At 56.2% G+C, this 27,972-nt stretch overlaps 1 protein-coding gene and 1 long non-coding RNA gene across 5 annotated transcripts; one reads left to right on the top strand and one right to left on the bottom strand.

The window, feature by feature from the left end:
- The first annotated feature begins 40 nt into the window (after positions 1 to 40).
- On the top strand, positions 41 to 1,600 carry LOC118612896. The gene is made up of 2 exons (XR_004955235.1): positions 41 to 326; positions 771 to 1,600. It is a non-coding gene; the product is annotated as an uncharacterized LOC118612896 (long non-coding RNA).
- Positions 532 to 23,581, bottom strand: PDZK1 (PDZ domain containing 1). Of its 4 annotated transcripts, XM_016143187.2 has the most exons (10): positions 23,413 to 23,581; positions 22,860 to 22,935; positions 11,376 to 11,587; positions 10,449 to 10,689; positions 8,704 to 8,840; positions 7,678 to 7,873; positions 5,316 to 5,512; positions 2,877 to 3,095; positions 1,700 to 1,990; positions 532 to 1,013 (listed from the first exon to the last, which is right to left on the bottom strand). In XM_016143187.2, exons 3-10 carry the CDS (start codon positions 11,583 to 11,585, stop codon positions 963 to 965), a joined length of 1,542 nt encoding a protein of 513 aa, XP_015998673.2. In that variant the 5' UTR covers positions 11,586 to 11,587; positions 22,860 to 22,935; positions 23,413 to 23,581; the 3' UTR covers positions 532 to 962. The 4 variants fall into 4 exon arrangements, with proteins under 4 accessions (XP_015998673.2, XP_015998678.2, XP_036090866.1 ...); XM_016143192.2 differs by lacking the exon at positions 22,860 to 22,935; XM_036234973.1 differs by lacking the exons at positions 22,860 to 22,935; positions 23,413 to 23,581 and adding an exon at positions 22,661 to 22,684.
- Positions 23,582 to 27,972: the final 4,391 nt, after the last annotated feature.

Below are 27,972 nucleotides of genomic sequence, written 5' to 3'. Positions count from 1 at the left end.
GGATCCAGCGCGAGTTGACATCCACCCACCCTTCCCCACCCCACCCCACCCCCCGCCCTGTTAAAACAAGCACGAGAGAATCATTCTTTTCTGGGGAGGGGATGGGATGGGATGGGGTGCAACTAAAACAGATTCCACCAAGAGGGATTTCCAGTATGCCATTTTTCTTGATTTACTTCTGACTTGATGTTATTTAAAAGTGAATTGCTTTACATTCAATTCAGTGATGTCTCATTTTTTCTTTCTACGTGTGGGTAAAACAATGAATAACTAACTGGAATAAGTCAGTTTCCTAGCCTGGCACTCGATTTCTTCACCAATAAAAGGTAAGTGTTGGAAAACGTTTAGAAAGGCAAGTTAAGACAACCCTAAGTTTTATTAGCAGGCAGTCTCTATTCGCCACTAAGATCGTATTCTGAACTTTATCATTTTGAGTTTCTAGAGGCAAAACAGAGTTCACCAAAAACAAAAGCACTGCCTAACCTCAGGTTAGGTCAGCTAACAGGGAAGGTTCAAAGCATACCCGAGAGGCATTTTTAAGGGCATTTATTTTAGCGACCACAACATTCTTTAAAAAGCACAAATTGAATCTGCTTATCTGCTCAGATCCTTTAATCAGCAGCTCTCACACATGCAGATTTATGAATCATCTTTGGCGCTCAAGGAGCCTCCAGAAGGGAGAGAGGTCATCTTACAGAGAAACGTGGTTAAGTTGATGCTTAGGAGAGATCACATGAAAAAAATCTGGCTCCCACCTTAATTTTCCCTAGGTTAATCATAAATCAGCCAGCTGCAGTAGCCGCCCCCGAGACGAAGGACAACGGAAGACAATCACGTGTGCCGAACGGGCTTCCACGGGCATTCTCTGACAGACGGCAAACGGGGGGCAGCTCGTTCCTTGGGAAGGGCGTCCTCGTAGGTACCCGGCAGCCGCCGTCAGCCAGAGCCATCGCTCGTTCTGATCACATGTCCGTGTCTTCAGAGTTGGAGGAAGGAGAGGCCGTACTGTGGGCCTGCGCAAAAGGGAACAAAATGTCTGTGAGCAGAGTGAGCATCAGGACGTGGATGATTGTGGCTAGAGCTGCGTGACTTAGGTCAGGGACTAGAGTCACTTCCCGGAAGCCAGGTGGCCTGCTTCTGTGTTGGGCTTTGTTTCCAGCTTGCTGGTTGGCACTAACAAGTTTGTTAATGTTTATATTTCTTTTCTATAAAGCTCGTGTGGTACTGTCATTGACTCTCTACAGAGATATCACGGGATTCTTAAGACAGCGAGTTTCTGTGTTAAGCAATCCAGAATATGGTCCATGGCTATGCTATGAATGTTCGTGTCACCTCAAAATTCATATGTTGAAATCCAAGGTGATGGCACTGGGAGGTGGGGCCTTGGGCAGGCGATTAGGTCGAGAGGGCAGAGCTGGGATCCGTGTCCTAAAAGAAGAGGGTGCCCAGAGCTCCCAGCCCCTAGCCGCCTCTGAGGACAGAGTGAGAACGCGGCCGTCTGAGCCCGGAGGAGGGTCCTCGCCAGAACCCGAGCCCGGTGGAGTCATGATCTCGGACTTCCCGCCTCCAGAAATGAGAAATGAATGTTCGCTGTCCACAAGCCCCCCGCTCCGTGCCGTTTTGTTACAGCGGCGCAGACTCCCTCATCCCGCCCCCCCCCCCACTAAGTGACATCACTGGCAGGACGCCCGCCACTCACCTGCTCCGTCGCCGTGGGCGAGCCCGGCTCCGACTGCGCCCGTGTGCCTCCCGCGGAGTCTGGGGGTACGTCCAGCGGGTCGGCCATGGAGGACACGATCGGGATCTTCTTGGCCTGGAAATGATCGTAGGCCGTCTTGCCACAGACTAAGAGCGTGACCACGTCCCCACTGCTCTGGACCCTGTCCACCACCGTCTCGTAGGGCTCATCCAGCACGTTCACGCCGTTGACTTCGATGATGATGTCCTCATCCTCCAGGCCAGCCACGTCGGCAGGACCGCCCTGCTGGACCTGTGAACAGAGCTCGAGTCCCACCTCCGCACACCGAACAGTCCTGCGTCCTGCGCGGGGGAGGGAGCGGCCGGAGAGTCTGCCCTTAACCCTGTCATTTCCTGGCGGGGCGCACAAGCTCAGCACTGGCTGCCCTGCCGCTGCCCCGCTCGTGAAACCTACGACTCCCCGACTCCCGTGAGCAGCGTCACCGCGGCTGGGCGTCACCTCGAGCACCGGAGGCATCTCAGGCATCAGGTGTCACAGGTCCCCTCCCTCATCCCCACCTCGAGAGCGCTCGGGAGGGTCTCGCTGCAGCCCCTGCGGGGCGGGGGCCAGGCGTCCCTCCGGGGGGGCTGCTCGTGGCCGCCAGCCACGGTCCTGTCGGCTCACGGGCCGTCTGATTCGGAAGCACGGCGGACCCGTGAACGACACAGGTTCGAGCAGCGCGGGTCCACGCACACGTGGGCTTTCCTCAGATACCGTCACTGCCTTTCCTCATGATTCCCGTAATAACTTTTTTTAATTGCAAGAATACGCTATGTGATACATGGAACATAAAATACGTGTTAAGCGACGTTTACGTTATCCATAAGGCTTCCAGTCAACTGTGAGTAGTTAAGCTTTTTGGGGGTCAGAACTTAGGCGTGGATTTTCAGCTGCGGGGGGCCCGAGCACCCCTAACCTGCACGTTGCTCAGGGGTCGCTGTAGCTGGAGGGTGAGGTGGGACAGACGTTCAAGAAACAAAAGCACCGGATGTCCTGGGAGCCGTGGGAGAGGGCACAGGACCCGGCAGCCACCGTGGCGCTCGACACAGGCCCTCCACGTGGCCTTTCTCCCGCACCCTCCCGCCCGGCCGTGTGCGCTGGCCGCCGGACCCGGACCGCCGGACCCGGGTCGCCGTACCTCTCTGGCGAAGGAGCCTGGCTGACCCCGCAGCGCGTTTAAGTGGAAGCCATAGCCGTGCTCGCCTTTCACCAGTCTGCACAGCTTCGGCTTGTGTCCTGCTTCCTCTGCGGCGTCCGGACAGGGGCCGTCCGGAGGAGCAGTGGGAGCCGGAGCCTCCTGGACGGAGCCCTCGGGCCGTTCTCGACTTTGATAGTAGAGAAATGGAGAAAAATGAGCCTTTTGAAAATAAAGGGGGAAAAACGTTAATTGTAAGAGTGAGTGTTTGCACTTTATTAAACGTGCTGGTTTAATTTCCAAGGGGTCATACGTGAGAGGTCTACTCGTGGGCTGTAAAAGTCCTCCGCTCCAACCAGACAAGGTATAATGGAGCCGGAGCTCGGTCACGGAGTGTCGTGTACGAGCACGTGAACAGGTGCACATGTGCGTGAAGCAAAGGCGGCCCGGGGCATCCTGCGAGGACCCGAAAATAAGTCGCGGGGTCGCTGGCTCCTCTGACTTGGCGATAGTGAGCGAGTCACTGCGAAGCGTGGGACTCTGTCCCCTGTTGGAAGTTACACTGAGGGGCGTGCCCAGTGCCTCATGCCAGGCAGGTTCGCGTGGCCCGTCCCCTCGGCAAGGTCACGGCCAGAGCTCCTTAAACGCATTAGAGAAAGTGAAACCAAGACACTATTTTTATCCCGATCCGAAGTACACACAGGGGGAGGGGTGGCGGTCGTCCAGCGGTCACACGGTATCAGAGGTCATTTCCCCTCCAGACCTGCTGTCCTCTATCTGACTATTTATTGTCGTAACCTCCAGCTGTCACGTCTGTTGCGTGAAACTCACCACCATCTTTAACTCCTCCTAAGCCATCCCAACTCCCAGACCATCGTGAGAAGCAGCAGTGATGGTCTCGAATACAGAAGAGGCACGGGACGGGAAACGTGACTAACGCTCTCACAGAACTAAGGGCTTAGCCGGCCGCGGGTCTTAGCCGAGAGAATGAGGGGAGGTTTCGGCGTGGTGAGATCCTGGATCAGCAGTTAAATTGCTGCCCAGAAGCGTCCAAGACACATGTCAGGCGACAAGTGAAAAATGCAGTAATCGGAAGAGCACAGTGTGTGCCCTGTGCCCGACCCCCCCGCTCAGAGGCCCGGCCGAGGGCAGACGTGGGGCCCTCCGGTTACCGCCTGTCTCGCTACCCGCAAGACCGTCGGCTGGGCGAGGGTAGCTTCGGCGCAGAACCTGCTCGCTACCCAGCTCGGCTAACTTCAGACCTCTCAGCGATACACCCGCAAATACTCCACATTTTTGTCTTTAAAACGTGGACAGTTATCAGTGACTGATTACGGGCACGAATACCTGACGTCGCTCCCCAGACCAGCACATCAGCTGTGTCTGACCGCAGCGGCTAATCTCGAGGCAAAGTACAGTAACATCCACTTGAGGAGTTCTCGTTCTCCAAGCCTTTGGGTGTCTCATGTGTTCTAGGAACTGGTGTCCTAGGTGTTCTGTTCACTGATCTACCTCTAAAGATCCAGCTCACCTATGCAACTTATTTTGGGGGGAAGCGGGAGGAAGAAGAGGAGGACAGACCTCTTTGTAGATCAGCGTTCTCTCTCAAATTGACCAAAACATTAAAATTATAGTTAAATCATTCTGTCACAAGATGAGAAGTTGGAAAGGACTCGATGCCAGAATCCTCTGTACAGCGGCCCGAGCAGCGACCTCTGACTTCTCGATCGTTTCCCCCCAGCTGGGGGCTCAGCACTTTGCAGAAATGGCTGATCGCGCTCCTAGCAGCTTCGGGGGTCCTAAGCCAAAACCTGCCTCCCTACGGCGTCTCTTTTGGGTGAAGCTGTGCCCAGAACACCTCAAAAATAAGTCTGCTTCTCACCTGGAGCAGCCTTTCAAATTACCGCAAGCTGTTTAATAAGCCTTTCTAGGCTTTTGCATGGGATTGATGGAACTTGCTGGCCTATAGTTTAAAATCCAGTTGGTCCCTGTTTAGGAAACTTAGGGCTCTGTCTGCCTGTTTCCAGTGGCCTGCTGTTCATGGATTTTTCTCAAGATAACAAGAGTCATTCTGCAGTTATATTTGCAAATTCTTTCAAAATCGTGAACCTTAGGACTTAAGACTCACGTGCCAGTCACTTGGCACTCTCCCGTCACTGCCGCCCCGAGGTTCAGTGCAGCCTCATCTGAGCACCGTGCCCCTTCCGGTCTGGAGAGCAAAGTGACCTGGCCAGTTGCAGTTGGCCGGACTCCCATCAGCTGGCACCGAACACCGGTGCCGACTCCATGGGCTCGTGAGAGGAGGAGCCAGAGTGGTGGGCACGGAGGCTCCCCGTGGACTGAGCAGCACTGGCTCACAAAAAGGGGTGCCCGAGCCCGGCGTGGGGGCAGACGCGACGGAGCCCCTCGTAGCACGTGAGCGCACGGCCCGGCCCCACTCACCAGTCTATACAGCTCGTCCGTCTCCTTGTCCACCACCAGCAGCGACGTCCGATCCCCGCCCTTCCTGATCATCTCCACCACGTCGTCGTGACCCAGGGACCCCACGCACACGCCGTTGACAGCCACTAGCAGGTCATTGGTCTTCAGGCCAGCCGCCTCCGCTGGGCTCCCCGGGTCTATGTCTTTGATGACTTGACCTAACCCCACCCCCCAAAATACATGACGTTATCAGAAAGACCGCTAAAACACTAGGATTTCTGCCTCCCAAAGCCCTGATGAAATAGACGTAAAAGCCAGGCCGGCTACGGGCTCTGTCCCCCGACTGGCATCCTAGGAAGCCCACGCGCACCCTCTCCAGCCTCACTCTCCGCTCAGAACGCAACTCCAGGAACCAACCCGGCCACCGACAACGAAAGGGCCTCAAAGAAAATCATGTTTCTAAAAGTGCCTGGAATTCAATCTTGACAAAACGGCACGCGGAGCGCGGAGAGCCAGCAGGTCCCCGGGCGGTCGGCGGGCCAGCCTGCACCCTCGCCGCCGCATCTCACGCAGAAGCCGAGCCTAAAAGGCGGGGTGGGGCGGGGGTGGGGCGAGCACGAAGCGCAAAACCAAAACCTTCAGAGCCTGGGCGGCCCGAGCGGGACGGTGGCGGCAGGCGCGGACGGGCCTCGGCGCCACGTCGCCAGCCTTCCCCTGACGTCAACTGTCTTCGCCGGATGCCTCTGTATCGTACCTCTTTTGCCCCGTACACTGTTTTAAGGAGCCTCAGTGTTACCCGCTAGCTGCTGGGCATCTCCGACTGGGCAGCCCGGAGATCCCTCCCAACGTAACGTGTCCCCAGAGCACCCCCGAGCTGTGGCTCGGAGCCCCGTCGCCCCGGCACCCGCCGCCCACGTCCCGCGGTGCTTGGCATCACACGTGGCGCTTCTCCGGCCCTGCTTCCGTCACCCTGAACGCCGTTTGTGTTCGTTCCTGCCTCGAGTTCCACCGAAAGCACCCCAGCGCCTCACCAGTTGCTCTCCCCGCCCCTGATCCCTGCCTCCGACACGCATCCGCCCTCAGGTTCACCCCGATGCAAAGTCTGACCAGTGCAACAGCATCAGCTTTGCTTTGGAACTAGACAGACCCGAGTTTGATCCCAGTTACTCCACAGCCAACTATTGGCCTTATAGAATTACTGCGTCTTCTCCAAGCCCGCCACTGCAGCATTTCTAGCAGAGTTATTGGGAGTGACTGAGATGTCCAAAGCCCCCGAAACACTGCAGGCTTAATTTTTAATTCTCACACTGCTCCAAAAACGTAACGCCTCACAACTAGAACCGAGTCCACACTCCACCTGGCGTCGGAGGGCCTCCACTGTCTCGGCCCCTGCGACCTTCTAACCTGGTTTCCTGTGCTCCGCTCCAGATGCCACTCAAACTGCCTGCGCCCCCTGCTTGGTTCACACCTCGTCCTGGCATGGCCTTCTTCGTCCCTGCTGTGTCTAGTCCAAATCCCATTCACACTACAGAGCCTGAGCCCAGAGGCCTCCTCTTCCACGAAGCCTTCCAGTGCCTTCTAGAGAGAAGAGCTGGCTCCAACCCGGAGTTCTACAGGACTTTACCTCCCTCCACTGCCACCCCCCTTTTATTGGGGTGTTTCTCAGTATCTACCTGCAATTACACATGTTTCTTATCTCCTCTAGTGATAGGAGGCTCCTTAACTAAGAATTTCTGTCTGATCCACTTGATAGTCTCAAAGGTCTTGAGGATGTTTTTACATAATACGAACCAAATTAACGTTTGATCAAGTCAGGTAAATATATACAGTGAAAAGAAAACAGCAACTCCTGGTGTATAACAGTTTACATGGCCCGGACTTACACTCTTCCACAGAGTCCCCTGCCCTGGGAGGACCTCTGTGCCCATCAGAAAGACTCCTGGTTCTGTTCGAGTCCCGGGTCCCGCCCCACACCTCGCCTCCGGCCCAGCGTGCTGGGTCAGCTCACACCAGCTGTGCATAATCTCAACTTCTGTGACGTGTTGGTAGCTTGGAGTCAGACACGGGGGGAGTATTCACGCCACAAAAATCAACAAATGCTACGAATAAGGATGCTTCCCCCCCCCACCCCGACCCCCCACCCCCGCCAGAGAGCCAATTGACCAGCACACCATCGCCCAGCTCCGAAATCCCGCCTTCTTATTCTACCATGGAAACCTGGGGGTGCCCGGCAGGCCCCGGGGTGCATGGAACCTGACCCAGCTTTGCTTTCCAGCTTCTCACTGTCCGCCTGATGCACCCGGCGGGGAGCTGGGGGCCTCATGGAGCCCCGGAGTCAGGCCGAGCGGGGACACTGCGGGCTCCGGCTCTCCCCGCGCCTTACCCTTCTGCTCTGGGCTGCTCCTCAGGTGAAACCCGTAGCCGCTGCTTCCCTTCTCCATCTCCACAGCCCGGGGCTGGAGGGGCAGGAACTCCAAACGGGCTGTGTCTCGCTCGAACTTCACGTGCTGCGCCGCGTGGTGCTTGTCGGTCTCCTTGTCCACCAGCAGGAACATGACACGGCTTCCCGACTTCCTCACCTGCACGCGCACACACAGGCGAGGGCCGGCGTCGGTCTCCGAGCTCCTCGCCGGGAGAGCGGACCGTCCTGGACGGAGGGCCCGAGAGGCCGGGTGCAGCAGAACACACGGGCCGGAGGGCCCGGGTCCCCGCCCTGGCGCTCGCTCCTGTGCCCCTCCGCCTCCCCGGCTGCCGTGTTTCCCTGCGTTAAGTGCGACCTCGCCCACCCGGACGCCACCTGGACCCACGCGTGAGCTGGAATTCAGAAGACCCAGAAAGCTGCTTAGGCGAAGGCTGGAAAGGGAGTTTGGAAAACCAAAGAAAGTCAAGGCCAACTTCGAAAGATCACTCTACCAGGAGAGGAGAAGGTCGGTCAATTCTCAGCGGTCCCTGTGACCTCGGAAAAAAACCTCGGGGTGTTCTCCCTGGGTCTGGAAGGACGCTGGACACGAGGTGGGTGGGGGCCCCCGGTACCCCCCGTATTCCTCGCCATAGCGGTTATGCCCCCCACCTCGCCCTCGAACCTCTCAGTAACATGGGTTCAACACCGATCTGCTATAGATTCGGAGGGGGCCTCCCGATCGGGAAACACTCGAGACCCAAAAGAGGAAGTTGGCGGCTCTCAAAAACCCTTTTCTTCAAGAGAACGCGCAACGGGCGAAGGCCCTGAACCCCGTCACCAGCCCTGCTCACAGCGCTAGTGGGTCTGTTCGCTCTCGATACCAAGGGGCCGCTTCCCGGCATGGTGATTCCCTCCGCCCCAGCCTAAAACGCCACCGGCATCTTCCCGCCACTTCCGACCAGAGCGGGGCGGGAGACGAGGTGAGGAAAGCTGCCCTGCCAGACGCACCTTCTCGACCACCTCCTCGTGGGTGGCCTCCTCCACGTTCTCGCCGTTCACCTCGATCACGCGGTCGTCGGCCAGCACGCCGGCCCTCATGGCCACGCCCTGAGGCGTCACGTCCGCCATGTACACGCCCTTTTTACCTGGGTGAGGAGGGGGTGGGCACGGAAAGGACAACGTGAAAGGTTTCCTCCCCATGATGTGAAACCGGAACTTCCAGGCTCGGGGCCAAGTCCCAGAGGCTGGGATCGCGTGCAGAGCTCCCGGCCGAGCTCGGCGCAGCCACTGCTCGGTCGTCGTTGACCCGAATGGCGTTCCTGAGCCCAACTCGATGCGAGGAAGGCCCCTCAGGTGGCGCCGGCCTCTCGAACCAGAAAGTACCAAACCATGCCCGTGTGTCACAGTCCCTCTGCCTTTGTGGAATTAGAAGGCGCGCACTCCACTCTGTCCTCGTTAGTTAGCACTGTCACCAACGATCACAGACCGATGGGGCCGGCACGTCTCACTCCCGCCGGCGAAGGGACAGGAAGCTCACACGCGAACGGACTGGGTCAGAGGCGGAGTGACTCCAGTGCTTCTTAACAAAAGGCTGTCAATCCTTTCGGGATATGAATACTCGGTCTAAGCAAAGGGTTGCTGTATAATGGCCAGATAAAGTATTTGTAAGGAATAACAGCAACTTACACTCTGCTTCCTTAAACGCAACATTTATATGTTGGTCACAAAGGCAACCTAAAGCTAACCTAAACCATTCGCCATGGACGTTAGCCCAAGGGCCAAGGGAATAGGATCTGAATTATGACTTTTTTTTCCATGTTTCTGACAACAGATTTCTAAGCGATGCCAAGCTCCCCTCAACTACCTACACCGCCATTGTGTTTAAGTGGCAAACTTGAGAAATACCGCTTACAACTAGTTCGTATTTCTTGCTGCAGGTTAAGCAAGCCATGAACACTAGTTTATGCTTCCTGTATGTCCGCTCTTAACCGCTCACCAGGAGGGGCCCCACCGCCAGTGGCTCCAGCACCCCAAGGGGCAGCATTCAGGGTGGAACCCCAAGGCCGACAGCTCCCACAGCTTCCAACCCTGGTCCCGGAGGAACCATGACAGAAACCACGGCCAACCGAGCACAGGTCGGCCCGCACCCCTGACGTTCTAGAAGCCGAACTTGTGGTGCTTCCTGGGGGTCCGGACTTCTCGGATCACTGTGCGCCTCTCAGCTCGAGGTCAAGGACGCACCTCAGAGTGATGCGGGGCCACGGCTCACGGTACGATTTAAAGGTCACGGGAGGTGGGGACTTTTGTGGTGTCCTCGGCAACTCTGACAGCGTCTGACACGTCACTAGGTGTCCGAGAATTTGTCGAATACGTGAGTGACCACCTGGGCACGGAGATGAAACGAGCTACCTTTCCTAACCAAACGCTATTTTGAAGAACCTCCTTTTACTTGCCTCTTATTCCCCATTCTCCCCTCCACCCTCTCACGCCGAGGAAGCTGGAAAAGAATAAAGAAACATCAACCCTCAGAGCTTCTGACCTCAAGGTCAAGAGTGCCCAGTGACCACCCCACCCCCACTGCTGTCCAGTGTCTTGACCGCTCACTGCACAGTTGTGCGAGGCAGGGCTGGGGCCGGAGGGAGGGTGTACGGCCACCTCCGGGATCATAGCAACTGAAAAGCTAGTCGAAGGAGTCGTTAATCACGGTCTTCCTTCTGGAAAGCCGGCTGTCCGTGCCCCGCCCGCAGGCTCACCTTGGACGGTCTTCAGAGAGAAGCCGTAGCTGCTGCCCTCCTTGACCAGGTAGCAGAGCCGAGGCCGGGCTGGAGCCTGGGCCCCTCCGTTCGCCACGGGGCTCGGCGTCTCGCCGTTCACGCTCGGCTCCCGGCCCAGCTCCCTCAGGTCTAGCTTGGTCTTCACGGCTTTCTCATAGGAAGTCCCATCCAGAACGAGTAAAGTCACCGAATTCCCGCTTTTCCTGACCAGATCTACAACCTACGAGGAAGAGGGGAAAAGATAACTTTAACCGATAAGCCTCTATGAGCCGCCAGAGAGGGATGCTGGCTGCTCATCCGGCTGATTGATTACCTGGCCCTGGAGATTCCGATGGCCGACCCCCGACACCCAATCAGCAGGGAGCACCCCGGTCCTCCCGAGAGCCAGGTGCAGATTAGGGCGAGCCCCTAGCACTGTGGGAACGGAGAGCGTGGCCCCACCCCAGCGAGGCGACGCTTACGAGGACTGGTCCTTTCTGGGGACGAATGCCTCCGAGAGCGCGGCAGGCCCTGCCCGGTCTGTGAAGACAGTGCCCCCGTGGGGGCAGGTCGGCCTGGGGCAGGGGCAGGGGCAGACTCCCGCGCGTCCACCGCACGGACACGCCAGCCTGCTGAGTTCTCCGAGCCTCCACCTCGCACCTGTGAACTGCTACTATGCACCTCAGGTAGTAGCGAGGATTAACGCATAATGTGGAATTGCCGGGCACATAGCAATGCGTTTTCTACCTGACGCTACTTAAGTCCAGCCGTCATTTTTACAGTTCTTGGGTAAGCATGGGAGATTTGATGTGATCAGCTGGCAGAAAGGCGTCCCGCCGGGCCGGCGGCAGCCGGGGACGCTCGGCCGACACCGGCGACGTGGGCCGGGGCGGGTCCCGGAGGAAGGACCACGTGTGTCCCGTTCACCTGCGCATGCTCCTCCTCGTCCACGAAGACCCCGTTGATTCTAAGAACTCGGTCTCCGTCCCGGAGGCCAGCCTTCTCTGCCGCGCTGCCCTGCTCGATCGCCCGGACCAGGTGGCCGTCGGTGTCCCTCTCGATGCGCAGGTAGAAGCCGTAGCTCTGCCCTTCCTGCTTACACAGCCTGCACTCTCGGGGGCTGAAGGTGGAGGCCATTTCTGTGACGAAAGCCAAACGGACAGACCCGTGGGAGGGGAAACGGAATGGGAGCGAGACCCTTGTCCTCCACGCCCTAGAATTCTCCCAGTCGCAGCAACGTTAGTGTACGAGAGGCCGCCTTCCAGGCCTTGCTAACGATCTGTCGACCTACTGCCCAAGGATAACCGTTCTACTGGAGTTTCAGATGCATGTATTTGAGTGGGTACTAGACACAGATGCTTGAATTTCAAAAGCTCCAAGACCAAACTCCTGACCTAAAGAAATTAGGGCCAAATGCGTGAACGAAGATTTTTAAGAAAATGCAGTCCGACTTTCATTCCAGTATTTGAAGAGCCTGGAAAGTTCTAGGCCCTGGGGATAAAGCTGCAGACGAGACCGACCCACACTTTCTGCCTCTCGTGTCAGGGAGGACGTAGTTGTACAGTGACAGGTGCCGAACGACCCGCTAGGGAAGGCCCCGGGAGCAGGGGATGGGGTGGGAAGGCTTAGGAACGGCTTCCTGGAGGAATGACCACTCCGCGACCTGGAGGACTGTTAGGGCTTAGGGGAGGCAGGCCAGGACAAGGAAGAGCGCAACTGAAAAACAGAGGGCCAGGCCCGCGATGGAAAAGTGGATTCCGGGCCCGGAAGTTGTAGTCGGAGCCGGGTAGGGATCCCCGAGGATCCCCGTGGCCTCGTCGGCTTTCTCCCCGCTGAAGCAGCTTCTGTTCCCATCCATCTAACCGCCATGTCGCCTCGCCGCAGAGCAAGGTCCTGGGCCCCGGGAGGAGGACAGGCTTTGGCGCCCGGTCCTCAGGGGAAGACTCGGCCGGTGCCCCCACTGCCCCTGGCTTAAGCGTGTTCTTTCACAGGAGGATAAGCGCAGAGGGCAGAGCTGCTGGCGTCGGGCAGAGGTGCCGGAGCGGACGGCCCGGCTCCGCCGGGGGAGCTGCCCGCGGGGAGGCCTCGTCACAGTTCCCGGCCGGCAAGTCAGAGAGCGAACCACCCGCCCCCTCCCTCCTGCAGGGACGGGAACGGAGCACCAGCGTGTGGGGCTGGCAGGCGAGGAGACGTGACGTGGAGCCCCAGGGTCCCTGAAGCCACGCCGTGGGACCAGCCCTCTCTGACCTCCGCACCCAGACAGCACGAACCGGACGGAAAGCCTCCCGCCGCCGGACCCTCTGGCCGTTCACGGGGCACCAGTGGCACGAATGACTACGCAGCCAAGAAGACGAGAGACAAGTAGACGACGTTCCCCGGGACCCCTCGCCAGGGGGAAGACGAACGTGCGGCCTCACTTCCTGTGGTCATCGCCCGCCTCTGGGGAGGCTTAGCGGCTCTGCCGCGTCAAGCCCAAGGCCCGGGAAGGTGCTGCGGGCGGGGAGGGGGGCGAGGGCGTCCCCAGGGCGTGGTGCCCGCTGTACCCGCTGTACCCGCCGCCGCCGGCACCCTGTACTTCTCGCTCTGCTGCCCGGCCGGCCCGAAGCCTCGGGAGCCTCTTCCAGCCCAAGTCGACATCTGTGTCCACACTGACCTCTTGGTCCCTGGCAGCCCCCAGTGTCACAGGGCTGAAAAGCCTTGATGGGGAGTAGGGGGAGCCCCCCAAAATTTGGAGGTAATTACAGAGATACCTACAAAATTCAAATCCTACGAAATTCAAAACATGTCCCTATGATCCGACTAAAGGCTGTTAGCAGCCGCGTTTTCGTCGTGAGGTGAGGCCCTCTGCGATCGGCTTCCGTTTGCGTAAACGGGCACACTAGTCCATGGTGTAAATCTGTGCACCGTCACAGAAAATCACGTCCCGGTTTGAGAACTCTGTGTCAAGGTCGTACATTATCTCACTGAGTCCTCACGATCACCTTACAGTTCGAGTCTAAATCCTAGCTGCCCCCAGCCCAATTCACAAATTAGGTAGGATTTATAAAAAGATGCTTAGAAACCCCTTGGATCTACCCGCTCAGAATTCCCAGGCTCGAAACCTAACTATGAGCATTTTAAAAATCCCCTACTTAAGAAACCACTGTTTAAAACCAACTTTTGCTGCTTCTAACAGCCCTCCGCTCCCCTCGGGCTTGGGATAAGCCCTCGCAGGGAAGGAGAATGTCAAGGTCAGGCGAACTGTTAACAGCCACCCTGAGCTCTCCTTTACTCGACCTGAGCAACCAAGGTGACAGCCTGGTTAGGAGAGGCCCTTGGTCACCCTGTACCTTCCGCAGTGTCCAGCTCTGCCCGCGGTCAGTGCGCTGGCCGACAGCACGGGCGTGAGCGGGCAGCCTGAAGTCTGCGCCTCGTGCCTCCTCCCCAAGTTCAAGTTCTAAGTCAGGCAAACTTAAGAGTCAAGCAGATGAAAACAACCTTTAATAGCCCCCATAGGCTCTTTATCCTATGAATTAAGACTGACAGGCCACTCCCCACCCCCAAACCTATCTGCCTGGAGAGCGGAGGCCATTCTTCCCCTCCCCCAATCCTACAGGTGGCGGCCTCGCCCTGTCCTTGTCTAAGGGCCACCTGGTCATCCTATCAACCTCTGCCCTCCCTAAACAGTTAGCTCCTTCGGTCGGCACGGAACGGTGACGTTTAGGACTGTGAACATTGATTGGTCTTTTGACTTTCTACGGAACATCGAGAAGACATACTACCCCAAACCTGATTTTATCTGCTCACGCCACGAATGTTCACCTCACCCTTGGATGCAAAGTAGTGTTAAGTGGTGGACGGGGTGAAGTAAAACGCCCCCTCTGTTCTTGAGGGACTTCAGGGTGGAGGAAAAGCTTTAGTACAAAAAAGACCTACAGCGTGAGACAAGGCAGGGGTCCCAGCGGGGCAGGACTGCACTTAGACCTTGACGACAGGTGCGCAGGCACAGAAATCTCGCAGGTGCGGAAGAAGGAAGAGAGTATTTTAGGCACGGCCTGGTGTGGGTGTCGGGCGTGGAGGCGGGCGCGTTTGGTCGACGAGCCGAACTCCCAGCGTGACTGGGTGACAGATTTGACCATCGAGGTCTTGCCCACCAGCAGCCCGAGGGGTCTGGCCTGAGTTTGGGGGGGCGGCAGGCAGCACCTGAGGCTGATAAGCAGAGGGCGGGTGGATCCGGGTCGGGCTCCAGGAACAGTAGTAGGTGGTGTGGCCTGGAGCAAAGACACATGGGCGGGAGGCCCGGAAAGGGGCTGGCGCAATCGTCCTCCTCACACGCAACGAAGGGCCCGACTCGGCACAGGAGCCGTGAGAACACACGCCGGTGACAGGCAGAAGAGCCGGGGCGAGGACAGAGGCACAGGCTGTACCGGCCCTTCGGTCCTGTTCCCGCGGGCTCCTCCGTGCAGAGAGGACAGGCAGGACAACACGGATGTCCACCACGGGTATTCCCACTGCCCACGACCAGCACCCCGCAGGTGGACCAGGCCCGTGGCCCCAGGCCGCGTCAGAGCCGCGGGGCCCGGGCTCCCTACGTGCGGCTCCCTGCGCTCACGCGTGGCCCTGCGGGGGGCTCACGGCCTCAGCCACAGAGGGCGGATGCGCGGTTAAGTCTTCTGAGGCCGCAGCTCACGCGGAGGCAGCTGTGCTCTGGGCTTCTTGTGGCTCTGAGCCACCAGAGTCCTCTAATTCTACAGCCATCTTCCCATTCTGTCTGCTTCCCCCCGAGGGCCAGCTGTGTGCTTTCCCTGAATTTACTACCTTAGCTCCGAGGTGCTCCACGAACCAACCCCGACACCTTTCCTGCGTTCAGCCCTGGGCTACCCTCCTGTGACTGACCGAATCGTGTCTCTCTCAAAGTTCGCGTGTTGAAGCCTTAACCCCAATGTGACTGCTCGGTGACAGGGCTTTATAAAGAGATAATTAAGGTTACATGATATCATAAGGGTGGGTCCCTAATCCGATAGGACTGGCATCCTTATCAGAAGAGACACTGGCAGTACATGTGCACGGAGAAGAGGCCACGTGGGGACACGGCTAGAAGGCGAGAGGCCGAGGAGAGAGGTCTCGGGAGAAAGCAGACCCGCCGACACCTGCGTCTGGGACTTCCGGGCTCTGGAGCTGCGGAGAAGGACATTTCCGTCGTTTAAGCCGCCCGGTGGGCGGCATTCTGTTACGGCCGCGGGGAGACTACTACATCTGAGTACCGCAGCCCCCTCGGGCTGGCTGTTGCTAAGGGAAGGGGTCGTGCTTCGGTGAGTGGCCAAAAAGCGATGCCGTTGAACGATGGCGTACCCGTGAGGCGCGAGGTGGCCACGTCGGGTTGGGACGGGTTTGAATCGCAGTGCTTGGCAGGACACCCCGCAGCAGACAGAGCCGTGTGGGCCTGGAGCTCAGGAGATGACGGCCTCGAGTCCGCACAGCAGGGCTAGGTGAAGCCTCAGACTGAAATGTGGGTGGAAGGGGGCCAGGGGTAGAGCCTTGGGTGACTGACACCCGTATGTGGGCGCCAAGGAGATGAGGCCGAGAAGAAGCGAGCAGGAGGCTGGGATTTCGCGGTGCAGCCGAACACCGCAAAGAAGAATTTCAAGACCGGACGGTTAGCAAGGCAAGAGGTAAAAAGGACGACCACGGAAAATGCCCCTGAGCTGAGACAATGGAAGTCCGGGATGGATAAGGGACTGCGAAGCAAGTGGATAGTAAATAACAGAGACCATGAACACAGATGCATCTTAAAACGGGCGACTGACAGAGTCCAGAGAGCAGCTTGAGGCGGGAGGCAGGTTGGTGGATGGTTTTGTCGCTACTGTTAAGAACCCGTTCGCATATCCGAGGAACGTCACAGGAGGGCCTAGGAGATGGGTTTAGGCTTGAGGAGAGGGACTCCTCCTGCTGGGGCAAGAGAGAGGAGGACGAAACAAGATGAAGAGGAAAAGAAGGTCACATACCTCAGCTGCAACCTCTCCTGCAAAGCAGTTGAGACGAATCCAGAGCTGTGAGGATAAAGACCAAAATATCCACTGGGCTCGAACTGATAAGCCAGCGAGGCCGGCCGGGAGAGGACTGGGAACCAGCCCTGGCGTAGCACCAGGGCACGGCTGCTCTGAGGAAGTCAGTAAGACGTGCCGGATTACCCGATTTCCCAAGGGAACCTGGAAATCTAGATTTATGCAACGTGTCCCCGTTGTAAAGGGTGGACACCTGTTCCAAACCCTGAGGTAACTCCATCTGGACTAACCAGAATCGAGCCTCCTGGGCTGGCAGCTTATAAACACTCGCAAAAAGGGTTCCGAGGAGCCACGGCGTGCTTTGCCGCAGTGAGTCTACAAACAGAATAAAAACGTCCAAGGAACGGCTAAGGTTCAATACACAGTTTTTCGTGAGACAGACAGGTCGACCTCGTGAGTTCACAGTGGACCTGCGTGCACGGCTCCTCACGGCTGTCACGCTGAGAACAGAAGGAGCAAGCTGTAACTTCCACCCCAAGTTGGGGTTCGACGTGCTCTACGACGGCAGGCCGGGGGGCGGGCACAGAGCTGGACCGTCACGCCGTGAGGCCCACGCGAGCGGACGGCTCAGAGAAGCCAGGGGGACAGGGCGGGCGGCGTTCGCGGGATCGGCTCGGCAGGACACATGGGGAGAGGGAAAGAGGAGAGACTGAGGCGACAGTTTCAAAAATTAAGTGGTCGACACAGAAAAGGGCACCTTAAGCCTCTCGAGAACAGAGTGGCTCCCAGTAACGGATCATCTAAGTGGCCGTGTAGGCCTGCGGCTGATGTGAAGGGAATTTTTGCATTTTTACTTCCACCTTCCCCGGCATTCTCGTCTGGGTAAAGGACACTGGAAAGAACAATGTTTTGGAGCTAAACCCGGTTTTTAACCCCGGCGCCCGCAGGTGAGAGTATGAGCTAAAGACAGACGAGCGCCCAGCGCAGGAAACGCATGTGGACACGGTAAGGATTGCTTAAGACAGAACACGAGAGGCGTCTAAACACAGCGTCCGGAGCGGAGAAGCCCGGTCACGCCCGCCACCGTCCCTGCCCTCTGGTGCGAGGCCTGGAGTAATGGGAATCCTGTTTGCCAGGAGGACGGCGGAGCAGCGTTCCTGCCTTGTCGGAGCTCAAGAGATGGAATGACGGACCGGGGATGATGGGCAGCCACCCTGCTTTCCAGGTCAGAGATTCTCTGTCTACGCGTTCTCCACCCCACCCCTCCACCCCCGCCCCCTCTGCAAAGTTAGTTTCTGCTGCTGAAGAGTCGGGGCTGGAGATTTTGTTCCCCATGAAATGAAGCTCAAATAATAAACTCAGATTTCCCCGAGCCCAGAAGCATCGCGTACACCTGAAAGCTAAAAAATGGAAAACAAAAACAAAAACAAAAAACAGCACCAAATGCTGTGTATCAAAGAGGTATAAGATTCCAGGGAGTGTTTCCAGAACTTCGAGACTAAGCTGGCCAGAGTCCCAACACCTGGGGCAGGTGAGCTCTAACAGGTGTGAGCCCGAGGTACGGCAGCAAAGGGTCCCGAAGAACGACAGATAAGGGCGGAGAAGGCGGTGGGAGGGGAGAGTCGCCTTGGAGAGACTTCTGTCCCACGCGTGCATCGTGACCAGGGGCCAACTCGTGCACGGGCTCACTCAACAGGCAGCATCGCCGAATTTCCGAAAGACGAGAGAAAGGATGTGGGATAAACTGCATCGCTTGACGGCGGAAAACAGAAGGGGGCGGCCATCGATGCTAGCCAGGCACAGATGACTGCCATCGGGAGAGAAAGAGCCCCGGGAGCGTCTTCTTCGCTGACCTCCCAAAGGCCGGAGGCCGTGGGGTTACTCCATAAACACAGCGAGCCTCCGGCCTCTCTCACCCCATCTCACCTGAGTCCTCTGGCCTCGCCACCATCTCATCTAACGGCGGCGTTAAGGGTGGAAAATTTTCAAGTGGCCAACTTCTGCTTCTGTAATCCGCTTGTTTAATGTTAACCGGGGTGTGGTTCTAGGAGATGTCTTATGCAAAGATATGCTAATAGCCAACTTCTGCTTCTGTAAACCTGCTTGCTTGTTTGATGTGGTTTTAGGCTTTATAAGCTGCCTGCTCTGGAAGCTCAGGGCTGAGTCTCTGACCCTGCACCACAGCAACAGGACCTCAGGATCAGAATGCAAAGAAAACAACAGCCTCTCCTCACGAGGCATTTACATAACCAGCCCTCGCGCCGTGGACAAACCAAATGGCAAGAACATAGCAAGAAAGCCCGTGAATAATATTTAACCCTAATGACGGCGACTACCGAGGGATATCTGAGTAGGCGGTCCGGGATGGAAGCGGAGAGTAAACGATTCGTTTCGTGGAGGCGCGAGGAGAAGGGAGGGCAACATTCAACCTGACCGTGGCCCTGAACCCCACGCTGGTTCGTAACACACCGAACCTCCGTGCGGAGAGAGCGACATTGCCAGGAGCTGGACCAGGCATCGGGCCCTCGTCAGGGACGCTGCTCGCACGCGCAACGGGGGAGACGCACAAGCCACTAGACTTTTGTTGGGAAACACAATCGGTGGAGACTGGTGATGTTAAGTCATCAACTCCGGACAGGCCTCGAATTCCCCACGGCCGTCAGCCCTGACGAGGGCTTCCCGCCCGGCGCCCGGCGCCTCCGCCTGCTCCCTGAGCCTCCGCGGCCGCTGTTTCTTCCAGCGGCATGGAAGGGACCCAGTTGTACCTCCGCTGGTACTGACAGATGTCTCGAGCAAGGAAGAAATAAAGGCCACTCGATTTCATCCTTCTGCAAAACTGTTTTACCTAGGGCAGATCCTACGTCGTGGCTGCAGATAATATATCGAAGGCTGCCTGGATTCCTCCTTTGAAAAGCAAGACCTGTGGAACTTCAAAAACTCAAGTTGATGAAATCTAAGTAACGAGTACCGGAAACAGAAGTGGGGTGCTAAAACGTGGATGTGCCCACCGCGCTGTGCCTCTGTGACGGCTCCTGTTCAGGCTGAGCCTGCAAGGGATTCCACATGCGGGAGGTTAGTGAACTGCTTTCCATGTAGAGTTAGGTGGAGAAGAATGGTCGAGAAGCCCGGTGTGGGATTCTGACGATAAGGAATGGAATCTGTTTATCTCAGGGTTCATCTGGCCCGCAGGTCCTCAATACCACCCCGCCTATCAAGAACAATACTTTGTCCTATACGGCAAGACTCCCGGGGCTGGAGTTCAAAGTCTCTCCCGCCTGACTGGCTTATCTAAGAGCTCTGCAGGTGGGGAGAGAGACCGACTTGATAGTGTGTGGAAACCCACATGCCCCCATGGAAAGGTCCTTGAAAATAGCCGAGCCACCCCGAGAGCTGGCTGGAACCAGGCCGTTCCCCCCGCAATTGGCATCTTGTTTTGTAAGATCCTTTGAACCTGCATGTCCATCACCGGCTTTTTATTTTCCATGATGTACCAGAGTCCTCTCGCCTCCGGCCTCTGCCAGTCACCGCCTCGAGGCAAACTCCTTATCTGGCTCTCCCCATGTTAGTCTCTAAAAACTCATTCAAGACACAGATGTCCAGACTCCTGGCTCAGGTTTTGAGGCTCAGCATAACCCAACCCAACATCATGCTCCTCTCCTCCTCAGCAGACGCCACTCCGGCCGGTGTGAGCTTGCCCACACTCAGCCTGCCCTTTGCTCAGGCCCCCTGCTCTGTCTGAAATACCATCTACACTCTGATGACTTATTCATAGCAGGTCCTAAGCAAACATTTGTTCCAAGTGAATGAATTCAAGGCCTACCCATTTTCAAGGCTCAGTTCAAATATTAGATGATCTCCAAATCCTTTCTTGACCACCACAGTCTGAAGGGATTGCTTCATCCTCTGAATTTCAAGTATCATTTACAGAATCGGTTAAGTTATGCTTAGTACCTACGGTGGGGCAGGTACCGAGGCTCCAAGCACCAGCCGGGGCACCTTTTATAAGTTCTCATTTGATCTCATTGGTCCCTTTTACAAGAAAAGAGTCTGAAAAGTTGGTTTCCCATAGCTTTTTAGAGAGGCAGCAAAACCTGGATTCAAACCCAGCTGAGTCCGGGCTCCTCCCACCATTTCCTCAGTCTCCCTGTTCTGTAAGGGAACTCAAGTAGTTAAGCTGGGAAGAGGAAGACATCCAGACAAAAGAAATGCGTGTGTTCAGGGATGGTGAATGGTTCCGAATGCCCAGAAAACAGGTCTACGTTGAAAGGAAGGAGGTCAGCCTAGACTGTCAAGGGCCTTAGACTCGGCCCTGCAGATGACAGAGGAGCTGCAGTGTTTATGCTGTGTGAGGCTTGGAGCCTCAGAAGCTGGTGGTCCTCTCAGACCACAAGCACGCCCTCCCGAGCTGCCATCCAGTGGGCTGGGGGCTGCCTTTCCTGCTTATCAACGCGCCACGTGCCACAGCCTGGGCTCCTCCCCTCCCTGGGGTCGTCAGAAGAGTAGCACTTCAGGTGCTCCTCACAACGCAGGGAACTAGGTTCTGGGAGGCCCACCTGACCAAGGAGGAAACGGATTTGGGGGACACATGACTGCTCCAGATGCAGGCCTGCGGTCCCAACACCCTGCTCCTCATCGTTTAGCCCTGACACCCACCGGGCAAAGAGATGGGAGGAAGCTGGGCGCGCGCCCCTCGTGAAGGACCAAGGAGAGGCGGTGCTGAGGTCCTGAGGAAAACATGCCCAGCTCTAACGTGCCGATCTCATCAAGTTCCTGTGCAACGAACGCGAAAGCCACTTAACCAGGATGTGACCCGGAGACGCCCGTTCCCACGCGATCGGACTCGGACCTCGGGAGACCTGAGAGAGCATCGGACTTCCTCAGCCTCTCAGAGCAGCTTCGCAAACACGCCCGTTCTCTGCCTGCAGCTCCTTCTCTGCCACTGGCTCGCACTTACTTAAGCACCTGAGCGTCTGCTCCCTGCCAGGTGGTCTAGGAGCCGGGATGACAGCGGGTGACACAAAGGACGAGCTCCCTGCTCTCGTGAAACTAAACATCTGGCCAAGGACCACACGCAGAGGAAACGACTTCTGAGAACAGAGGCTGTGGATGAGGAGAGACAGCTGGGGGGCGGGGGGCTCGGGGCGGAGAGGGGAGGCTCGTTTTAAAAGCCTTTCCTGAGGCAGTAACATTTTCATTCATACCCAAGTGACGAGTTGCTGAATAGAACCCTTGCGATCATCTAGACTCAACTCTAGATGAGTAAATAGAGGCTCGACGAGACCCAAAGACGGCACAAGGTCCCCCAACTGCCCGCAAGGCGGCTTCGCCCACTGCTCCAGCTTGGACGCCCGCGTTCGAAATGTGGCGCCTTTGCGTTCCTCCTAGCGAAAGGCTTTAACGGATGGAGTGGAGGCCACAGCCGGCTGAGGGACGTGTCTAACGGCCTGCCACGAACAACTGGGTCAAGCCTCCAGGATCCTTCTGCTGGACAAGAAGCGGCCATCTAGCCAGCGGTCCGTGAGCACCAGACATCGTCACGAGCGACTTACGGTGCGAAGAACAAGCAAAAGAGTCAAAGGTAAGAACAATTTACTTAGCCATGACACACAAACTCAAAGTCGCCGAGTTCTTTGCCGCAGGAAGGGACTTGTGACTCCGGGCGGCTGGAGCGCCGGGACCGGGGCCCATCAGCCTCCGTGACTTCGGGATCCCGGAATGAGAGCGCGCTGGGCGAGGGCCTGGAGCACGGCGGAGGGATGTGCCCTCACGGAGCCAGCCGCTCAGGGTTCCCCTTAGCTGGCGAGTCCCGACACGAGAGGGACCCCTCCGCTCAGGAAGGAAGCGGCTGGGGGTGCCGGAGCATCGGGGGCGAGTGCTACAACGACAAGCCTCCCCCAGACCCGCGCGCGGCTCAGAGAACCAGACGCGCCAGCTGGTGAGCCGGGAGGTCTGATCTACCTCTCGGGATCCAGCCAGCGTAACAATCACTGTGTCCCCCCGTTCCCCAGTGGTCTGCAACGTGGTGAAAAGAGGAAGGATGCCCATGCTCACCATCCAGTGGGAGGATTTCTAGCCCCCAGAGCCCTGCGTAGCGGGAAGGCGGGGCACCTCCCCCGTGACCCACAGGTCTGTCTGCTGCCCTGGCTGCACATCAAAGCCCCAGGCAAGCCTGGGAAAGCGTCTCCTGCGGCTCCCTCCACGATCCCACGTTGCGAAGCAGACCCTCACCTGCAAGACCACCCCAGCCGTCGGGAGCAGAGACGACCTTGGAGTCGTCCGTCTCCCCCCACCCCCACCCCCCGCCCACCCCGAAGGGGCCTGGCTCCTTCCCCACGGGCCTCTCTGCTGCTCTGGTCAGCCAGCTAGGCTCAGGAAAGGCGCGAGGAGCGTGGAGGGGGTGGCGTGGGCCGGGAGAGCCGGCTCCTACCTGGATCTGCCGAGGAGCCGCCGGGCGCTCGCAGAAGGCAGGCTCTGCTGGCCCCTGTCGTCTCCAGCTCACTGGACTTTGAACGAAGATTGATTTAAACGCTGATGTATTTAACAGGGACGCATGGTTGGAGTTTAAGTGACCTCTGACCTGCTTCCTACCAACTGGCTGGGCTCCAAGCTGAACAAACCCAAAGAACCATCGGCAGACCCGGCACGCCGGGCCAGCGGCACGGTGTCCCTCCCACAGAAAGGGGGAAGGACGGCCAGGGAGGCGGCCCAGATGCCTGGGTCACACCCAGCTGAGACCCGACGCCTTAGGAGCCTCCCCTGTCTCCGACCCAAGGTCGGCGCTGAAGGTCACCTGAGCATCCTCACACACTGAGGTGTTCCCGGGGAGCAGTAGCCTGTGCCACCCCAAGCAGCAGACCGGGAGCCCCGGGAGCGGAGCAGAGTCCTCACAGGCCGCCCTCCCTTCCTGCCCATGGGAGCTGAGCACAGACCCGGGCTCGGTCACCCCGGTCCCCTCTCTGTGTCCTCTCCCCCTCTCTCACCTGTTTCTGCTCTCAACTGCCTTCCCCTCTACACTCAGAGCCTCTCTGGCAAGCGTGGCCGGGTGAGTGGCAGCGTGGGGGTGCCCCACGCCCGGCCGAGCCGCGGCCCGGACCACAGCAGATTCCTGTCAGCAGCACCCACACAGGCAGGCAGAGCGGCCGGCTCCTCACTGACCTGGATCCTCGGCCCACACTGGGAATCGGGGCAAGAGATTGCTCCGGGCAGTGAGGCAAAGCGAGCCACAGGCTGAGGGGCGGGCGGCTCCGCTCCTCCGCCCGCGCTGGGCCGGCCGCTGGTCTTCACTGGGCCCTGGGTGCCCGCCCCCACCACAAAGGCGTGGCCCACGACGGGGGGTTGATGGTCAAAAATGACAAATCCCTGAGCAGCTAACTCAACGCGCGGGTCGTCCTCACCTTGACGCTATTGCCTGTAAATCTCCCAAAGTGGGAGGGGAGAATGGGAACATCTGGGTCGGAGATCAGAACACCTGGGCTCCAGTTCCGACTCCGCCACTCCCCAGGTGTTCGATCTACATACAGTGCTTCGTTTCTAACTCTCTGAGTCTTGCCTACCCCTTCATCATCTGCAAACAGCTGTTGTTTATATTGTTTTCAGAAATTTATTTCTGATAGAGAGTCAGAATGTCTCCCACGGGCTCTGATGGCTCCGTGTGAGCGGCACGAAGTTCATTCTTTACCTACGCAGCAGGCAGGTTAGTCCGCAACCAGCACGGTCCACCTTTGCTGCGTCGTCAAGACTGCTTGCCCTGGATGCCAGCCGATTCGTCAACATCCCTCTTAAAATTACGGACCTGGAGGGGAAACTTTTTCTCACTTTCACTTTGAACTCTCGGGGGGTTTTCTTTGTTGTCATGCCCTGGGAAACTTTAAAGTGAGAACTGTTCCACATCTTGAGTGTGTGTGTGTGGGGTGGCTACGCTATTGTCTGTAATTAGCCAATTTCACCAAACTGTATCCCTAAAATAGGTGAATTATCCTGCATGTAAATAAGATTGTAATTTTTAAGCTCAGTAGCCTAAGTCAGTAAAATTTATTCTTGAGACTTCTAAAATAAGAAAAGAGAAAAGGAGCCTTCGGTGGGGATCACTCGTCACTCCCAGTAGAGATACTTCTCAGACTCGACCTCCATCCCCGTGCGGATGGAATCAACAGCCACAGGCCTCCGGACCGGAAGCAGAAGAGGCCTTGCCAGTCAGAAACGGCATTGGTTCCGTATTAAAAGCAAATCGGCCTATTCTTTTTTTAAATGACCAAACGCTTTCCCGGTGGAATGTTGACTTGAATGAGACTTGCCCCCACTAAAATTTGGATTTAAAAAAAAAAAAAATCTCATGCCTATAAGTGGATCTGATCTGACGAATGTGACGCGGGGTAAGTCTTTTCATAGATTCCTTAGATCTGGACATTCGTGAGAAGGGAAGAGAAGCCTATCTGTTACGTGCCTGGTAAGACTTCATATCCATTACTCTGTTGGACCCTCAGCGTGACCTCTCCGTTTTCCTGATGGGAAAGCTTGAAGTCATCTGGTTAGTCATGCTGCCCGAGACCATCTTGCTCAGAAAGGTCGAGGAGGCTGTCTGTCCCCTCGGGTAACGCTGTTTTGCCCGCCATCCAGGGAAGAAACGTGCTCTCCTCCCTCGAGGTACTCGAGCGGAGGCTGATGATCTGTGTCGCCTTACAGAAAGATGTCCCGCCTTGTTAGGGAGACTGGAGGAGGGGGTTTTTGTCTAGGTGCCTTGCAGCTCTGAGATTCCGTGACCCTGCATGAGGGTGTGAGTGACGTACGGGTCCTGGAGCATGTGGAGGAGGCACCTGGTGAAGAGCCATGCGTTTCGGCATCAAACAGACGCTGCATTGACCCCTCAACCTGCCGTTCATCGTTCTGTAGATTTTATTGTGAGCTCAGGTTTGTCTGGGGTTTATCTCTGGGAACCCTGGGCAGCCTGTGGGGAGAGTTTTCCTTTGGTTTCTGTTAGGCAGCACCTCTCCATACCCCCACAACAACGGGGAAAGGTGCTAACGACCTGCCTTAGTGTTTCTTGATCATGCAAATTATTAATGTCAGTTACAAGCCAGTCCCAGTATAGGGCAGATTGTAGCTGGAAATTTGCAGGAGAGAATTCTCTTTTTCTTCCCAGAGTTCAGGCCAACATAGACGGTTTCCTCATTATTTCTGGTCCGTTTTCTCGTGTTCTGTTTTTTTCATAAACATATCCCTTTATCATACTGATACGTTATGTTTGTTAATTACTTTCTGTCTCTCCCCAGCCAGAATGTCAGTTCCTCGGGGGCGGAGATCTCTGTTTGCTTTCTCGCTGGGTCCTAAGTGCCTGGAATACAAGCCTAGCATATAGCAAGCTTTAAAAAATGTTATCGAACCAACGAGTGAAAACGAGTCTCCTTTTGCCCACAGGACTGGTTTTCGGCCCACCATTTCACTGAGAATGTAGCCTTCTGAGGGTCTCGGCTCATGCAGGGCTTCGATTCCTGGGTCTTGTCCCCTGTCCCAAAGCGACTCTGGGAAAAGAAACTGCTTGGTCACTGGGTTCAGCTTTCACTTCCCTTCTGGACCTTAGAGATCTCCTTCCTTTCTTCCAAGTTCAGCTGTCTATTTGAAAAAAATGTTTGATGTATTTTCCCGAGTATTTCTATGAACTTTGAGGAAGGAGGGTTTTCAGGTTAGCTAGGCTGCCATGTTTGCAGAAATGGTTCTACCATTTCACGGTTACTTTGCCTCTCGAAGCTCCAGCTTTTTCTTCTGTGAAATACAGGTAATACCAACAAGCTCGTAAGATTTCTTGGAGCCTTAAGTAGGAAGACATTTTACATCACCCAGAACCTGGTAAACGCTCGGTACATGATCACGTGACTAACGTTTTTGCAAGAAAAAGTCCCCTTGATTTATGGGCACACATTGTACAGACAGGCTCATAGTGCAGTGGGCAGCTCGGGAGGTCAGGATGTTCGGGGTGTTATGGTGGCATTTCTGCCCACTCACAACACAGCGTTTTGTGCAAGTGATCAGAAACAGAACTGGAAAAACTTCCCAATATTTTTCCTACCATGTCACGCAGAAAAATTGATGATAGTTACATGGTTCAGTAGAGCAAACAGCCGAAGCTACGTGCCTAGGGCCAACTGCCCCAGGCTCTGCCCAAACCTCCAAAGACTGAGGAGATCAACACTTCCGCAAACTTTTAGAGAACAACAAAACATCACTGAGAGCGACTAAAGAAAACTTAACTAAATGGAAGTTAGAGCAGAGCCGCAGATCAAAACTCGAACATGGTAAAGACGTCAGTTCTCTCCAAAGTGATCTACAGAGAAATATATTTCTAATCAAATTTCCCACAGGGTGTTTGTTGTTGTTGTTTGTTTTTTGGTGGAATTCGACAAGCGAATTGTGAAAAATAAGAATAAAGAAGGATACAATAATATCGAATGACAACTCTAATTGAAAAAAAGTTTTAAAGAATAAGGAAGAAGTTGCTCCACTGGGTAATAAGACAGGAAAGTAGCAGCAATCGCCACTGCGACGTGGCTCAGTACGAGAGTCACCTCCGATGTCTCCAAGTTTTCCCTCCGACTTCAGGTCTGATTATCCCAGAATAACCCTGTCTTTCGAGTAGCTCATTAACTTCTCCGGAGCCTGGCATTTTAAGCTCCAGTGGTTTTCTGTCTGTCCTGAGACCATGTTGACGCCGGTCTCTCCTCCCCCCCCCCCCCCCCCCCCCCCCCCCCGGTTGCTCTGGCCTCATCGGCGCCCCCAGAGAAAGAAGCGGTCTGTGAAGCCTGCACACCCTCGGAGAAGTCCGTCAGGCCAGGGTCCATGAACAGGCCCGAGACAGATGTCCTACAGCTGTACGCGGTGAAGGCAGGAGGCAGGATAAAGCCTCCCCTGTGACTGCTGATCTGCAGTAAAGTAGCAGGATAAAACATTGGTCTGCAGAAATCAGTTACACTCTCACACACCCATAACAAACTATCAGAAAAAGAAGTTAAGAAAAAAAATCTCATTTACGATTGCGTCAAAAAATAAAATGAAACGCCTGGTAATAAATTTAGTGAAAAAGGTAAAAGACCTGTACTCGGAAAGTTACAAGACACTGAAGTAAGAAACTGAAGGAGATACAAATAAATGGAAGCACGTACCTCGCTCGGGGGTAGGAAGAAGTAACATCATTAAGATGTCCAGACTCCCAAAAGCAATCTATAGATTCAGTGTAATTCCTATCAAAATCCCAATGGCATTTTTCACAGAACTAGAACAAGTAATCCTAAAATTTATGTGGAACCACAAGAGACCCCGGAATAGCCACAGAAATCTGAAGAAAGAACAAAGCTGGACATATCATGCTACACAATATCGAAATATACTACAAACCTATAGTAAACAAAACAGCATGGTGCTGGCATGAAAACAGACACACAGCTCAATGAGAGCAGCGGCAGCTCCTGGGGGGGGGGAGGGGCTTGCTGGAGATACGAAGTCCTGGGCGCCCTGCAAAGCTGCTGCCTCGGAAGCCGTGGCGGGCCCAG

Source organism: Rousettus aegyptiacus, unplaced genomic scaffold (genome assembly GCF_014176215.1).
Source record: "Rousettus aegyptiacus isolate mRouAeg1 unplaced genomic scaffold, mRouAeg1.p scaffold_m13_p_17, whole genome shotgun sequence".
NCBI classification, from domain to species: Eukaryota; Metazoa; Chordata; class Mammalia; order Chiroptera; family Pteropodidae; genus Rousettus; species Rousettus aegyptiacus.
This window is presented reverse-complemented; position numbering and strand designations above follow the sequence as displayed.

Coding starts and splice junctions, on each gene's coding strand:
- PDZK1 (XM_016143187.2), bottom strand. CDS start 11,585: ATGGCCTCCACCTTCAGCCCCCGAGAGTGCAGGCTGTGTAAGCAGGAA. Junction 5,513..7,677: donor GAGCAGCCCAGAGCAGAAGG/GTAAGGCGCGGG, acceptor GGGTGGGGTTAG/GTCAAGTCATCAAAGACATA. Junction 1,014..1,699: donor CGCCCACGGCGACGGAGCAG/GTGAGTGGCGGG, acceptor CCTTTTGCGCAG/GCCCACAGTACGGCCTCTCC.